We start from the raw sequence: 18,221 nt of genomic DNA on the forward strand, positions 1-18,221 counted from the left end.
TCGCGTCTGCATAGTCGACCCTAATTATTAGGAAAATTGTGAGGAGAATAAATACTGTAATAATAAAAAAATAATAATAAAAGACCAATAATAATTAACCTGTTAACTTAATGTAACAAGATTCGCTGGTAATTCTATACAGTATTTTCTATATTTGATTAAATCAAATATAGAAAATACTGTATAGAATTACCAGCGAATCTTGTTACATTAAGTTAACAGGTTAATTATTATTGGTCTTTTATTATTATTTTTTTTTATTTAAACTGAATTATTTGCTGTTAGGATGTATAAATGCTCTAATTTTTTAGTTTAATTCATTTATAAGCCTGAAGCTATACAAGGTATAATTAAGTAAAAGCTACAGTGATTTTTATATTATTAAGTATACTAATTGAAAGTTACTTAAGACAGGAAACTACTATGTTCGTAGCAACTAGGTCACGCTCTTGCAGACGCGAGAGAGCGATAATATGTGGCGAGAAGAGGCGAGACGCGATAAGGATGCGAGCGATATAGTTCTAGCAAAGGAAAACAAACACAAACGAGAAGGGAGAATTATCGCTGGCAAGAGCGAATTTCGGGTACTTGCAGGGTTTGATATTTATCGCGTCTCGCCTCTTCTCGCCACATATTCTTGCTCGCTCGGAAAATTCGCTCGCTCGCGTCTGCATAAATTGCATCCTAAGGGTACGACTATGCAGACGCGAGCGAGCGAATTTTCCGAGCAAGAGAGAATATGTGGCGAGAAGAGGCGAGACGCGATAAATATCAAACCCTGCAAGAACCAGAAATTCGCTGTCGCCAGCGATAATTCTCCCTGAAGCGATAAATATCAAAACCTGTCAGATATGTGCGAGAACCAGAAATTCGCTCTCGCCAGCGAGATTTCTCGCTTCTCGCTTGTGTATGGTTTTTGCGAGAAATATATCGCCCGCAACGTCTCGCTGGCGTCTGTACAGTCGCACCCTTTTTTTAAATGAGAGATAAAATTGTATAATGTCGCTGATATTCGATTTGATGAAAGTATCTAAAACCGTTTATTAAAGTTAAATAATATAAAATAACAGAATTGAATAAAATAATATAAAACAGGAAAATGTCGAAATAATAGTAAAAGTACAGTAATATAAACAAGGAAAAACGTCGAAATTTTTTTTTATTAATTTAAAGAGGGCGCTGATTTCGCCAGATGTTTGCGCGTGGTGTTACGCGCGTTACTAGTGATTGCTAGGCAACGAAGGATGAAACCCTGACTTTAACCGCGTTTGTTTTAATTAACCACGTGGATATGTTTAGGTAAATTTTGTCAAAATTGTACACAGTGAAGAAAAAAAAAAACATGGCCGTCCTCAGTACTTTGAGAGAAATGAGTCTTCCATACAATTGTTACGAAGTGGGACATACTTGGTCTCCTTTCTGTACCGATGCCGCTTTGAAAATTGCCTTTGATTGCATGAGAGAATCGCTAAAGATGTACGCTTCTCTATACGGGGTGAGTGTATCTTTTTACATATATTTTCACCTGTCGCTTCTATAATAACACTATAACACGTGCATCACTAGAGAGCAGTTGTGTTGGGCACAATCGGTTATAAAAGAACAGATGATTCGATTGTCCTTGATACAATCGAATAAAAAATCGATTGTGCCCATCACTAGAGAGCAGTTATGTTACATTACACTTTTTATTTAGGTCAGAAATTTTCATGCATAATTAAAATTTATTGTTAATGAGTGTTGAACTCTTTAAAACTAAATATATTTATACATAAAAATAACAATATTTAGACATAGTTTTATTTATCTCTCAGTTATCTCAGATACTTCAGAAGAAATTTTCTATTGAAGCGTGTTTGAAGACTTTACAAAGCAGTATAACGTCATCTTGTTTCCTCTCGTTCAATGTTTTTTCATTTGTTTTCTTTTTTTGTTTACTTAGGTGAGATAAACATTTTTCTTTTATTTTACTTTTATTCTTATTATTATTACAGTCGATCCCCCTAAAACACTGTTGATTTTTCCGTTTTATATGAATTCCATGTTGTACGAGTCACTTAGATTTTACAAATACGTGTGCCGGGCTGTAAACAGTTCAAGTATTTGTAAAATCTAAGTGACTCATACAACATGGAATTCATATAAAACGGAAAAATTAACAGTGTTATAGGGGGTCGACTGTATTATTATTTTTTATTTAATTTTTTATATTATATAAAAGTGTATATATTAATCTAAAATTCCTTACTTTGAAATTCTATTATTTTATTTTCAGTTTGACATTCTGTAAACCTGTTTATTTAAAAATATAAAAAAAAAAACACCGTAACCTTGTTTTATTACCCGAAAAATACTTTTGGAACGATGTTGGCCCCGTCTTTAAAGCCCACGTGCGGAATTTGTGGAAGTTTTAAGATTTATAAGAAATTTTGTACACTATAAGCTTAATAAGTCTTGACACCTGTTAACTGGGTTGTGGTGTTTTTTTTGTTTTTTGTTTTTTTTAAATAGGTTATTTCTTGAAACAGTATATTATGTAACTTTAACTTTAAAAAATATTTTTTTAATGTTGTAACCACATGAAAACATTTACAGGAATTAATATTTAAACGTCATTTTGAAATAAAAAAAAAAAAGAATTAATTTATCTGTTAATTTTGAACTTCTAAAAATGTTAATATTTAATTGAAATTTTCAGAAAGTTTTTCTTCTCTAGATGAAGTTTAATGTTAAAAGTGAAAATATTTTAAAAGTTTTAAATTTTTTTATGAATTTAAATAAATTCTAACTTAATGCCTAAACGATTTCCTTTATTATTGGGCTATAATAAAGATTAATCTGTCTTATTATAGCTCTGTAATATTGAAGATTGTTTGGCATTAATTAAATATTGGATTTATTGTTTATTAATGTGAATCAATGTTTCTCAACAGGGGCGATATCGCCCCCATGTGGGCGTTTTTCCATGTTCGGGGGGCGATTAGTAACAATTTATATTTTGGGGGGCGAAAAACAATATTCTGGGTGATATAGTAAAACATTATATTAAGAATAATTAGATATTTTATTCGTTATATCGTACAATAATTAAACAAATAACATTATACTAATCACTAGTCTATTCGATGCAGTACGAATTTGGCGTTAGCCTTGTCCCTCGCCATCGGAATTTTGTAGTGAAGGGGGTGATACTACGTAACGATTTCATTGAAGGGGCGACAATTCATTAGAGGTTGAGAAACACTGATGTAAATAGTTTGTTCTTTGTTACATATTAAACTTATATATTTTTCAACTCACCTCTAATCAAAGTTATGCTTTCTTTTATCTCTAATCTTTAGTTTTTTTCAATATTATTTTCATTATAGTTGTTCAAGGATTTATTTAATTCTTGAATTCGCCAACAGTTCTGATAATGTATGAATTATACAGTATATTAATTCTGCAAAAAAAAAAAGGCAAACTAGTATGTAAACATTACCATTTATAGTCACCGTATATATTCCTTTTTTGCAATTTTTATTAAGTTAAATTTATTGTACTATAATGGAGCTTAATTATAATATTTATAATTAAATTCTCTCATAATGATTATTTTGCAATAGTTACAGTTGCAGTTACAGCAATTATTTATCAGTTAGAGGTTATGAGAAACACTTTAATATTGCTGCAAATGCAAATTGTATTGCTAATTAGATTTTTATTGTTTACATTTTAGGCAAACTTTAGAAAAAGGATATATATATATCCTTTTTCTAAAGTTTGCCTAAAATTTAAACAATAAAAATATCAAAATAATATATAGAATAATATAAGAAAAATATATATAGGATAAAGGATATATATATATATATATCCTTTATCCTATATATATTTTTCTTATTTTGATATTTATTTAGTAAATTAAGTATGATTAAATTCTACATACGTTTTACTTTAGATTATTTAGGTCAAAGATCAGGAGAAAGATTTTTCTCCGTTCCGTGACCTATTATTTGAAAGACAGCAACTTCAACTTTACTAATATAATTAAAAGTTAAACAAATAAAATGAATAGTAAAACAGATTTTTTTTATTATTTAGTTATCAGTTATATGGAGAAAGTCAGCATTTGTTTATTTCTTTTATTTGAAGAAAAAAAAAATACTTTAAGCTAACTGAATTATTTACCATTGTATTTTGGCAACGCTCTAGATAGCTAAGTAGAAAATTGGATTTGATGTATGAAAAATTTATCAGAATAACCTAAAACAACAGCTATTTCAGTTGTGTTCTGTTGTATTTCAATGAAACATACTATCTGTAAACAGTCATATCATATAAGAAATGATTATTTGTAAATATATTTTTTCTTATACTTTATATCATGATTGTTATACCAACAAATAGAATGTATCCAAAATGTCAAATTTAATTCAGAAATCAAATAAAGCAGTATTATTAAGAAAAGAAAGAAATGTAACAAATTACATTGTTGTTTACTCACTATATTTTAAAACATTGAGTATTTTGAAGTTTAGCAAGGTATTGTATTTTTGAAAATTTTCTAAAAAGGACAATACTTCTATTTATTTAATTTGTGATGATAAAAATAAAAATTTAAATTAAATTAAGGAAATAATCCTTTATATATCAGAAAAATTGAATTTTTAAATTAATAAAAAAAACAAAGTTGAACAAAACGAAATTTGATTACAGGAAATGGATGGGGAAATTTTATTACTTCCATTGTTCCTATTTACCAGGTTTTGCTGCAAGTTTTCTTGCGATATTGATTGAGAAAAAGAACAGGTTAGTAAGGATATTGCACCTTAATTTTATTATAAATGCTTGAGAGTAAAACTTTGTATACATATATACTTTTTTTTAGACAACAGGCTTTGGCTTTATATGTAACAAATGTGGTGAGTTAAATTTCTGATGGCAGTCTTAAATTATTTACCTCCTTTAAAATATTATTTAATTATATATATATATATATTTTAAAGTATTATTATGTAAGCTAAGTTTATTTAGTTTTATATCAATTCAAATTTTAATTTTGCTAGATTTTATTTTTATTCCAGATTGAAATAGTTTAAAAAATTATCTGTTAGTAATGTCATTTATGTTCTGAACTGTTAAAAAGAGAGAGGGGGAAATCACTAAGAGAAATTACAAATAAAATAATTGAACTACAGAACATGTCATTGATAAATCAAAATGAACCTATGAGATAAAATATAAAAGTTTTAATATGAATTAAAATATATTAGTATTGATTGTATGTTTTGAATGTGCCAGATTCATCCGCCATAAAATTAAACTTTTCTGTTTGATCAATATAAATAGAATAAAACTAGATTATTCGGAAAAACTATCTAATCTCTAATACAATTTAAAAAATATATTTAAAATATAAATTTATTACAAATATTGATTATCTAGTATAAAAGTTTATAAAGTAAACAATTATAAATAATAATTTTATTATTTTTATATTAAAGTTTATGTTGGAATTAATAGAGTAATATTTGTATAATAATTTATTTATTTTAATATTCGTAATTGCCCTGTCCCCGAGCAACAACTAATAAAGATTATTATATATTAAAGCATATATTATCTAAAAGAGGAATAATTATATATTGATTTTCAGGCAACTGAGACATTATTTAGAATGTTTGCCAGTAGAGGAATTGTTAAACCCATTCCACATGGTGAGGTGAGATTTTTATAATTTATTTTGCAATGCAACAGTTTTAAATTATAAAAACAAACATCGAAATTGGTTGTTTATTAATGTTTAAGAATCTACAATTTTAATTAAACAATACATAATAACCTGCTCTAGGAGGATATAAATATTTTAAAATATATTATTCCTCTTATATATCTTATTACATTAATAGATTTTTATAGATGTTAATATTTTATACTTTTTAAAAAATTCTTTATACTTATATTAATTATTTGCAGGTTTTATTGTTTGGCGGAGTAATGGCATTTTTTCTTTATTCTAGCCGGTAAATATCAAATAAAATTATCGACAAATTTACTTTATATCGGAAATTACAAATAACAATTAGTATGTTTTTTTTTGTTACAGCAAATATGGTTATTCCAATGATATTGTTAGTGCTTGTCTCCGGTATAGTTCTTTATCTTTTCATTATATTTAGTTATAAATCCATTTTATTGGTTTCAACGTAGTTTTATTATTTTTTTTTTTTAGTTATTTAATTGGTACAGAAGAAAATAAACGGTCTCCTAAATGTAAAAATGTTGATAATGGCGTGCCTTATGAAACCTTAATAGATGATGATAATCATAATAAAATTCAAAAAATAAAAAAAATCTTTCGGTATGAATATTTGAAACATCATTCATGCCCTCATAACGATATATGTCCTATATATGTGTCAAAGGTACATTAAAAATACTTTGAAAATAATTTATTATATTTTTGTTGTGTATATTTTTTTTTAATTAAAATAATTTTGAATCATTACAGGGATTTTTATTTAATTTTGCAATAGGTTATGGTGTTAAACTGGCATTAAAGATATTGTCAAAGCCAAAAGCATTTGTAAAAAATCCTTTTATCATATTTAAAGAGTTAACAAATACTAATTTATTGAATTCTGGATTATTTTTAGGAGGATTCTCAGGAATATATAAAGTAATTTTAATAAGTTTTTTGTTAAATTCATAAAGTAAATATATGTTGCTATTTTATAATCAAATATTTTTTTATAGCTTGTATCATGCTTTCTGAGGTGGACACAAGGGAGAAATGAAAATTGGCATGCGATTCCAGCTGGAATGTTAGCAAGCTGTAGTATGTTTGTTTACCCTTCACCATCATTAGCATTATATCTTTTTTGGAAAATTATTGAAGTATGTTGGAATTTGATTTGATTTTTACATATATTTATTTCTAGCTCTTAAAGTTAGATTTATTTATTTTTAGTTGTTAAGTAATTTTAATATATTAAAGTAAAATAAAATTGATATTTCATTGTAATTTTCATGTTATCTAGAAGCTATTTAGGTAGTTTTAATTATGGATTCTATATAGTTTCCTAACAATTTTCAGTTCTAAATTGTACTTAGTTTTATGGAAAATTAGGCAATAAATAATTAATAACGCCTATATTATACTGTATATTTGTTATTCAGATATTCTTGTTTGCCTCCTCACAAAATCAAATCTTATCTGTGAAGGATATTTGTGATTATTCATTGTAATGATAATTGCTATTTATGGGGAAACGTTTCTATTTCAGTATGGGACTTTGCACTTAAATAATCTGAATTAAAATTAAATAAACAGTGACACCTGTATATAAAAATCCAAAAGCTTTGAAAATCATATTATTAGATAATTTGATAGACATCTACTAACAGTTTACTCATAAAAATATTACTTGTATAGCACAGTTAAAAGAATAAATATTAAACGTATACATAATTAAACTTTATTATCAAGAGAAAAACATATTCGTGATTATTCTAATTTTCACAATTTTATTACTTAATAAAATTTGAAAATTAAATATTTTTATTTGGTTACTTGACACTAATAATAAATATCTAAAATGTTAAATAATTTTCTTGTAGTTAGGAATATTTTAATTGTTAGTATCAAAACTTTGATTCTTAAAAGCATCCAAATTGGTAAGTGTAAAATTATAGTTCAAAATGAAGAGATGATAAATTTAGAGATAAATTCAATTTACAATGTTTTGCTGAAGAAAAGTGACAAGATTAATCGATTGAAGGATGTAAAGCCAAATTGGAATTCTTGACTTATCTTAAATAATTAATTATTTTATTTATCTTTAATTTAAGATTATTTAAGATAAGTCAAGAATTCCAATTTACAAGTATATATAATGAGATTGTTATCAAATTGAACTTAACATATAATCCTACAAGATATGAGTTCAAAATGCTTACCAGTAGACGTTAAGAAAGTCATTTTATTCAAAGTTAAAAAAAATTGTATTTCAACAGTTGAACCAATTATAAATCTACTCTAAATATTTGATTGTCAAATGTTTTTGGCTTCATAGAAATTCACAAGTGCAGAAATTTAATTATCCTGTAACAGAGAAATTTTGATCAGTAAAGGGGGACAAAGTGTTTTATGAAAAATAAAAATAAACCAAGTCAATTTGTTACAAAAAGAGTTTATGAACAAATAAAGTTTTACAAATAAATAAATAATCAAGTTTAACAATGGAAAAAGAATTTTTTTTTAAAGATTGTATTTCCTGGTACATTAAATTTTCAACTGGTTAAAAAATGTTTGTGAATCAGTAAAATAATGATTTACAAAAAAAAACTTGATGTTTTTAAAAGAAGGCTTTTTGTTTTTAACAATGTATGTATGAGGATATATTCCAGGTGATCATAATTAAAGTACCAGTATTCAACTCTGTCTAGAGAGAGATTTAACAGTCCTAATGCAACTGAATTTGGTATGGCAACAATTCAGAACATTCAGACATTTTTGTATAAAAAGAAATTAATAACAAAAAATTTACCATTGGCAAGTTTTCTTGCATTTGTAAGCATAAACATTTTGTCTGTACAAGGTAGTCATGCTATAGAGATCTTCACAATGTAAAGAATATTATTTGATTTAGTTCCCATTCTGAAGGTGATGAACAGTGTGTTTCATGGCCAACCATAATTGATTCTCTGTGATGTTTCTCATATGCATATGATATTTTCTTTCAAGCCAAATTTCAAGTAAATCACACTTTTTAAGTGTGATTTACTTTAAATTTGGATTACGCATAGTTAGATCCAGAGAACAACTAATCCCTTTCTTTTTGATGAAATGTTGTTGCAGAAACTGCTGTATGAGGTGTCAGTTATTTGGAGGTATTCCATCTTGCATGAAAGTTGTTTACTCAAGGCATTTTTACTATTGCAGTTGGGATTGAGATATGACAAAAGTTCAAACTCTGCAAACCTGGAATATATCTTACAAAATAACAACAAATTGAACTTTAAAAGAAATTCCAGGATAATCTATTAGGCAATAGATTATCCTGGAATTTCTTTTAAAGTTCAATTCATTACTATTTTGTATGATGAAAGTATTGAGCATCTCTCAATATCAAAGAGCATGTCACAGGTTCATTGAGGACTAACTTCTACAAAGAAGAATAGTCCAAGAATGAATATGGCTGTGAGTGCACCAGACTGTAACTTTAGGCAAGTTCAGTTGAGTCTGCAGGAAAACATAGGGATTTTCCATAAACCTAATGCAACAGTTATGGACATTTACTGTTCACTGAGATGAAAGTGTTTCGTCACTCCAAGGGAATTTTTATATTGTGATGTGTCCACTTCCATTCTGGCAAGGAAGATGAATGCAAAGGTCAGCCAGGTTTCTCTATTAGTAGCAACAACTGCTAGTTGTGGCTGATCTTACATAGATAACATTGCATAAACTTTCTTGATAACTTCCACATTGTGCCCTAGGATATATCCAGATGCTAAGACACTGTATGTGACTCCCAGAGCAAGCAAATTATTCATTGACTGTTTAACGACAGTTATGGTAACATCTTCAACAACTTATAACATAATAAGTTCATATCCTTGTCCAGGTGAACTCTCAGACTCCAGTTTCCTCAAATCAAGTGATCATTTTTCTGAGAGTTTGTGGAATCAATGGTTCTCTGCATAAATTCTTACAATGGAAAAATTTTTGAGTTGCAGCCACAACATTACTATTGATCTCATCAAACAGCTTTACAAGAAATGCACATTCTGGCAAGGTGACAGCCACCATAACTGATAAGAATGACATTCAACATTGTGGCCACTTTTATACTGACAACTTGGCTGCAACACATGTACAGTACTTATGCAAAGGAAACCATTTTTCATTGTTTGCAGTTTCAAAAATGTAGTAGTGGTGAGTTTGGTACCAAATTTTTTTTAAATGTAAATATCTTCTCCATATCTTGAAGTGTCACTATTTCAGATTTGGTTGCACATGACTGTTGAATACCTCTTTAGATAGCAATGAACAGAGGTATGGTACTTCAATTACAATCCTTCAGTACATAAGAACAATTTATAGAAACATCATCCAAACCCGATATATAAAGCTACAAACCAACAGACTGCCGAAAATCTATCGGGCTAGTTTTATGCTAATTATTAAATAAATTACGTAATCAATTTGGCACTAGAGGTAAGCGTTAGGCGCCATCTCTTATTAATATTAATAATTATAAATAAATTAATTAATTTAAATAATTTAGAACCGCTGGGAGAAAAAATCGGCTCGGAGCGGGACTCGAACCCACAACTCCTGCTTACCGTGCAGATGCGTTGCNTTAAATTATATATAATTATTTGTGTAGAATTTGTGTTAAATTTATTATCCTTTCCTCTTTATCCAGATGTTAGTTATCTCGGTTAACCGCGTCGAACATTCTTCTATTAAAACACCACGTGATTGTATTTTCTCACGTGACTACTAGACAAACAGTTATTGGCTAATAGAAACGTGTCTTGGCATGTCTTGGCAGCGGTTGCCGCGAAAGCTAAAATTCAACCAGCTTTTGCGGACCGAGAAAAGCAGCACAAAATCGACTTCTGCGGCGAGAAAAAGTGACGTCATTCCGTCGCTTTTTTTTGACGCGCCGCATGTGTGCATTTCCCTTTAAATCGTACATAATTTTAGACCGACTCATCTAAAAATTTTCTAATTAGTCTGAAAACAGAAGAACCTAACTGTTGCATTCTGTGAAAACGGGTAAGATTGGCTCTAATGTAATAATCTTAATCTTCGCTATCGTTACTTTTCGCTCAACAACGCCGGGCACATCTGCTAGTCTCCATATAGAAACCCTGTAGAAAATTTTAAAAAATCGAAAATATTTAATTTAAATATTTTCGATTTTTTAAACACAAGAAGCAGCGATGTAAAATGATAAATACCGATTGGTCTTCCCTTGTATTCGGGCAACAATTCGACACTTTTCGGAGTGTGGGAGACGACGACATCGACGCTCAAGTCGGTATATACCGATCGAATAGTATTCCTCTGAACTTTGGCACTCTCCCTTGTAATTTCAGTCTTCTATTTTTCTGACAAAACATGTATTCGCGAGACTGTCGGGTAGACACTCGTTGAGTTTTGCATCTGCTTTTCTTTTCGAAAGGTGAGAGTATAATAGCAAAGGTGGAGAGTGGGCAGACAATGCCTAATGTTGCTGGGCAGTATGGCATGAACAGATCTACAGTAGGCCGCAGTTTAATCTTATTTAAAAAAAAATACTGTACTGTATAATGAAGAAGACTTAAGCGGCTAAAGGAGTAACATAAATCACATCTGAGAAATAAAGAACATCGAAGAGTTCATAATGGAACCTGAAACGGATCTGACGACACAAGAACGCCAAGAACCCTTGAATGAAGAACACGAAGAAACTCGGCGAGATATGGTTTCTTCTGAAAATGCGGACTTAAGCCGATATCTGTTATTAAAGATCTTTTGAAGAAGTGGGAGGATGTCAGAACAACAGTGTTTGAATGGTATTCAAACCAGGTTGAAATTAATAGGCTTAGGGATTTCTACAATTACAATGCTATTAATTACTTCTGAAAAATCCTAGAGAAGAGAGAAAAGCAATCGACAATTGACAGATTCTTTAACCCTTTCAAACGGAAAAAACATGACTAATAAAAATGCAAGACTGTGTATGTATGTATTTTTATTATTACATATAAATACACGTAGTAAGAAAGCACCAGTATATATTATTTCATTTTTGGAGTCTCCAGAACGAATTAATTAAATGCCCATTAAAACCTATAGTTAATCGATAATCGGTTAACGAACAATTCGGATAGCGAACAAAGTCTTGGAACGGATTATGTTTGTTAACCGATCACTCACTGTATTTGAGAGATGAACAATATCTCAAACAAAGCCAATAGAAAAACTCAAAATTAATAAACTTAATAATTTAATTAATTTAAATAAATATTGATATATGGATATTGGTATTTTTATAATTTGATTATTTTGGAATTATTTCTATTATTTTTTATGTCAATAAATAAAGTTATAACTTAATGAACTTGTTTATTTATTACTTTTGTATTTAAAGTTTTTTTTTACTATATTAAAAAATTACTTTTATCTAATGTCAGGAATTTTTTTATTTTATAATTTATAGTTTTTAATTTGCCTAGTCAGACTTTTCTATTAAAAAGTTTTTCTTCATTATATGTTAAATGCGAAAGTGAAAATATTTTCATTAAAAATTATCTGTCTATTTAAATTTAAACTAAATAATTCCCTAGTAAATTACATCAAGAGGTCCAGAAAAATTTTTTATTAGGTTAAACATTTATGAAAACCGTTACGTTTCATCTTTAGACTAATCGAACACAAGATTAAGAACAGCATCCCAGAATTATTTTTGAATTTGAAATTTCAGATTTTACAAAAAATTGAACCAAGACATTAGTTTTTATGTAATATTCAAACACTACATTTAAAACTTAAAATAGAAGAAAACCACAATTGCAAAAAAAAATTTTTTAATAAATATCTTCTTTTTTAAAAACACAAACCATCAGATGTATCATATGATGTTTATCTATCTGAACTCAAAAAGACCAATTCTTTCTTAAAAATGTTTTACACTGTTGTTATAACATTATTGATAACAATAAAACCAAGTGTATGCCAACATAAAGATGGAATCTCCTCCTTTTGGTCCTCTGCTTAGAGTACTTTATCAGCAATACTTACAGTTTTAAATCACTATCCTCTTTCCTCTTATTCAGTATTGATTCTCACATAATGGCTATAACGGACTTATATTTATAATGGCTACATCTGTAATGTTTTTGAGATTATTCTCACCTACTAATAAGCATGTTTATTTTGCTGTTTGTTTGATGTTAACATGTTGTTTTGTGTTAGCATTAGCATACAAATTTTATCTTTTAGTGATTACAACAAATTTCATAAAAACGATATAAAAGTAAACAATGATTAAGAATTATTAAAACAAATTTAGTTTTTGAAACATTTTTATATATTAATTGGGCTGCATTTTCAAAAATTGTAGACCTATGGTTTCAGTCTATCTGTCCTTCCTCAATCTTGAGAATGGAGTTAGATGAAAGTTGAGACCAGATATAGAAAGCTTAGGGACAGGAAGCCCCAATTAACTATATATGAACATTCTGTTTCAGAAATCACGTTACTTCAATTTAAAAATTTTCTCCAGAACTGAATTAGATACTGGGCAAGACTCCATTGTTAACAGGAAAAGTATGATGTACAGAGGCAGGACACTAAAATTGAGAGCATTATGATGAAAAATTGCAGCTTGGCAATGTGACAATATCACAATAAATAATTTCTCATTTTATACTAGAGAGGTTGAGGCGCACGTTTTAAACGTGTAAACGTGTACGTGTGACGTTCATCGCCACTTTCCCGTAAGCCTAAAAGTTTGACAATGGTGTTTGGATAGTCGGTGGAATCACGCTCGACATTTCAAACACCATCGTCAAACTTTTAGGCTTACGGGAAAGCGGCGCCGAACGTCACACGTACACGTTTACACGTTTAAAACGTGCGCCTCAACCTCTCTATTGTTTCTATATTATTCTCATTAATATAGAATTAATATTCTATAATATTCTCATTAATGTTGTTTCTATGTTTTCAATTTAGAAACAATATAAAAATGTATAAGTGTAATAAATAATAAAAAAAATATTTAAAATATACATACATATTCTTGAAAGCTCATGAATTTGTGCTTTTTTTTTTTTTTTTAAGAGAGGATATCTAAATGGAATGTCAAAAGGAGTGTTACCTTATATACCAGGAGGAATATTAGTACTTTATGCAGTATCAACTGCACTTCTACTTTATGCAGTAAGTGTTGTTTAATATAATTTTATTTAAATTAAAGAATTTATTTATTACTTTAGAATTTTTTATTTTTAGGCTATTCTTGAACCCCATCATTTAAAGCCTGCTTATTTAAATTTTCTCCAGCGTGTAACAAATAATAAGTAAGTAAACTGTATAGATTCTAATTTTAAAAATTAACTATTTTAATTATATAGATATATAAAAATCTGTATGTGTGTATGTGACTTGTGTAAATTTATAAGAATATGTTTAATATTTAATAATAATAATAAGAGATGTACAAAAAAATTGCATCAAGTGCTGCGTTTGGTGTTAGATATTGAAAAAAGTAACTAGGCTGCATAAAACTCTTATAAACAATAGAAAAAACAAAACACCACTTTATTTCAGCACTTTTTATTCATAAACAGAACATACTTATTTAATGAATTAATTAAACCTAATAAAGCCAGTTTTAACACAACTTGTGAAAAATAAAAGACAAGTTCACTGCTGTGTCTATCATGAACAAAAGGAATGTTAACAACAGATGTGAACCAAAAGTGAAAACATGGACAGTAATAACTTCTGTTAGCACTAATATTTGGTGAGCCATCTTTGACCTTGATCACTTCGTGATGCTTTTATACCACCAAAAGAACAATGCAATCACTCCATATTGCAGGTGGCATAAAACAATTTTATTGATAGCTGAAGCAACTTTCCAGCTTGTAATGAAATTTCACAGTTCATACTGATCTTGAAATCAGAGACAACCTGGCAAAGTCTGAGAATTTTAAGAGTTGTCAGAATATTTTAATTTCATGGAAATAAATATATATTGTTTTTAATATTCAATAATTTAATGTGACAGTGTTTGACATAGAATGACTCATAAATTTTATCAATAAATCAACAAGGCCATACTTAATACTTAAAGATATGGTTTTCACTTAGGCAGTATTGAGGAGATAATGGCTGACCTGTTTGGCATGTTTAACATTTATTTGCACAAAAAAAAAATTTCTAATGCATTGGTGGAACAACAATGGTGCAAAGCGTTCAGCTGAACCAGAGTACCATGGTCATAGGCTTTCTGCATAAACTTTTGTCATCATGTCAAGCAAAAAGTCTATGACCATGATAAAACAATTGTTTTTATCATGGATTGGGTGATACTTTCAGTAAAGGACTAAGGGTTTTTTTGGGATATAAGTCATGTCCTTTACAACAGGTTGAAAGAAAGAGGAGCTAAATTAGAATTTCAAACTATGACTATTCACAATATTTCAGGCCTGAAATGATACGTCACACAACCAGTACACTATACACGTGCCTAAAGTGAATTGTTCTGCCTCTGTTCTAATAAAAATTGCAAACATGAATTTTACTTTATTGTTATCTTTTAGAGAACCTGTAGAAACTTTAAATAAAAAAATAGTCATTTTTAGGAATCTAAATTTTTAAATTTAAAAATATTTATAAAATTGAAATCATTTTTTCCTGCAATTCCATTATGATCTCTGAATGATTCTGTTTAAAGTAAGTCCTCACTGATTATTCTACAATGATCAGAAAATGATTTTGTCTTCTGATGTGTAAATATAGCAAAAACTTTAATTAAATTCTAAAGTTTTTTAATTTAAATACATACAAAAGTAATTTTCTAATTATTTTGTGTCCACAATAATTTTAAAAAAATTTTTTAATATTCAGTTAAGAAGTTAATCATTCTATATGTACATATAAAATCTTAAATAATGTAAAGAGATTTTGACAGGAATCTATGTAACAAAAAGTGATAATTGATGAAGGAAATGACACTAAATAATAAATATCAAATTTTATTAAGTAACAGAGAATTATGTAACATTTTAATGTGCAAATATTACACTTAATAAATATTGTTTTTATGCAAAATTATATTACTATTAATGTTTGAAAAAAATGCTTTACACATCTTTATTATTGGCAAACTTAGAATTATATTATAATTTAATTTCATTTTGTCAAGGAAAACATAGATAATGTATTAAAAATTTGTTCTTAATACAATTTCCATATTCATTATTTTACAACTGACACAAAAAATAAAAATTTTCTTAGAATTTTATTAATATTAAAAAGTAGTTTTATTTATAACACAACTTTTACAAGTTATAAATAAATGTATAGTTAAGGAGTTCCCATATTTTTATTTTTACTGTCAACCGTCTTTTTTTTCTAATACAGTTAATAATAATAATAATAATAATAATAAACAAATATAAATAAATCTGGTGTCCTGAACACTGTCACATATAACCATTGAACTAATTGTTTTTAAAGTTGATAAATCATTTGTAATTAAATTATTAATAAATTTTAAATTAAAAAATTATATATTAAAATTTAATAAACATATTTTTTAAGGTTGGCTCAAATGAACAGGAATGTATTGGATATTTTTGGTACACATGCTTCAAAATTATACCAGGATTTCTTTCCTGAACTTGATTTAAGATACACCAGTCATTCATTCCAAGAAACAGTATTAGTCTGGCTTATTCATTGAGATGTTTAGACCCACCGAATTGTACTCAATAAACAATTCTGATATTATTTTTGTTTGTTAAATTTAATTATTTCCTTATAATTTTTAATGATTATAAATATTTACAATTCTTACTCCAAAAATGTTAATATAGATTTATTTTTAATTGAAATATCTATTTAAAAGTATTAAATATGGTTTATAATAATAAATATCAAATGAATATATTAGTTTTAATACAAGAATTAGTGTAAAATTGTGTTTAAAATATATTAAAAGAGATAATTATCTTGTTCATCTGTTGTTTTTTTTTTTTAGTGTTTTCTGCAAAATGTAAAGTTTAAACATGTTTAATTTCAAATGATTATTTTATATTGTAATAAGACAGTATCTGATTAATGGTTATAGTGATAAAATATCATTTTTCATTTGTTATATTTGTTGTTTATCATTAATATTTACTATTGATGCGTTCATTCATCATTTGATTGACATGCAATGATATTACTTGATATACAATCTGTGATGGTGGTGGTAAGAAATGTTATATTTCATATTAACTATGAAATAAATTATACTTTGCATGATTAGAAATTCATGTGAAGATGTTTAATAACATACAGGGTAATTTTTCTCAATAGGAAACTCAGGACTTTTTGTATTGCTTTATGAAGACCTGTTTTTGTAAAATTCAAAATAAATGCATATAAATTTTCATAGGAAACCATAAAGCAATAAAACAGTTATTGAGAAATGTTTGAGTTCCCTAGGGAGAAAATCATCCTCAAAGTATATTCACAAAAAAAAAAAAAAAATCTAAAGTATTAGCATTTATGAATGTTATCAATATCTGAAATATATTTACTTTTTGTTATTTGTAATTTCAAACTTGTATATTTTTAAAGATTACTGTACCAGCTAACTGTTGGCATGTTCGTTCATTATTCGACTGACATTCAGTGATATTAATTGATATAGAACTGTGATGACCATAAGGAATGTTATATTTCATACTATTTATGAAATGAATTCTATTTTAGTAAATAAACAAATTAATTCAAAGATATTTGTAAAGTAAAAAATATAAACATTTAATATCTATACAGTGTTTTTTTTATAAGTCATCTGCCATAGGAGATTGTACAGAGAAACATCAGATGATATTGTAGACAAAGCATCAGGGAGAAATGTATGCTGTGCTGATTATATGATGCATCATTTCGGGTCTACAATATTGCCAAAACGGAAATTAATTGCACAAAATTCATACATGGTCGAATCACTTTTAGCTAATGTAAATGTTGCCGGAAAAGTTAAGCAACTCATTGCTGGAATTTCTTTAATACTCAATATACAGTTGATATCAAGAACACACGTCACCGGTTTTTTAATGTTATTTTTAATTTATTTAAATAAAATTACCAGTTTTTTTTAATTATTATTATTGAACTTTATGTTTCGTGTATTAAGTAGAACAATTTCACATAGTTTCTGTAACTCACAATACACTATTTGTGAGTTACAGAACTATGAAGCTGGGCCTACATTAGTTGAAAGTGAATCGATCATGTATATGAAATTTGTGCAATTAATTTCCGTTTCACAATATTCCAGGCCCGAAATGATACGTCACACAACCAGTATACTATACACGTGCCTGCAATCTCCTGTGACGTACGAAAACACGCAAAAACAAAAGAAAAATCTGTAAATGTGTTTTTTTTTTATTATTTATAGTTTTAAAGTTATATATTTTAAATGTATGTGTCATTCTGTGTATATTTTACA

General features: G+C 27.8%; 1 protein-coding gene across 1 annotated transcript; it reads left to right on the forward strand.

The window, feature by feature from the left end:
- The first annotated feature begins 1,183 nt into the window (after positions 1 to 1,183).
- Positions 1,184 to 16,591, forward strand: LOC111623600 (transmembrane protein 135-like). Its single transcript, XM_023366230.1, has 13 exons — positions 1,184 to 1,495; positions 1,815 to 1,942; positions 4,699 to 4,791; positions 4,871 to 4,904; positions 5,639 to 5,704; positions 5,959 to 6,005; positions 6,089 to 6,130; positions 6,215 to 6,407; positions 6,494 to 6,661; positions 6,739 to 6,879; positions 13,823 to 13,921; positions 13,994 to 14,061; positions 16,313 to 16,591. The coding sequence occupies exons 1-13, from the start codon at positions 1,343 to 1,345 to the stop codon at positions 16,452 to 16,454; spliced, it is 1,374 nt and encodes a 457-aa protein (XP_023221998.1). The 5' UTR covers positions 1,184 to 1,342; the 3' UTR covers positions 16,455 to 16,591.
- The last annotated feature ends 1,630 nt before the right edge of the window (positions 16,592 to 18,221 follow it).

Source organism: Centruroides sculpturatus, unplaced genomic scaffold (assembly GCF_000671375.1).
Source record: "Centruroides sculpturatus isolate CEXI.00-Female unplaced genomic scaffold, Cexi_2.0 scaffold425, whole genome shotgun sequence".
Taxonomy (NCBI): Eukaryota; Metazoa; Arthropoda; class Arachnida; order Scorpiones; family Buthidae; genus Centruroides; species Centruroides sculpturatus.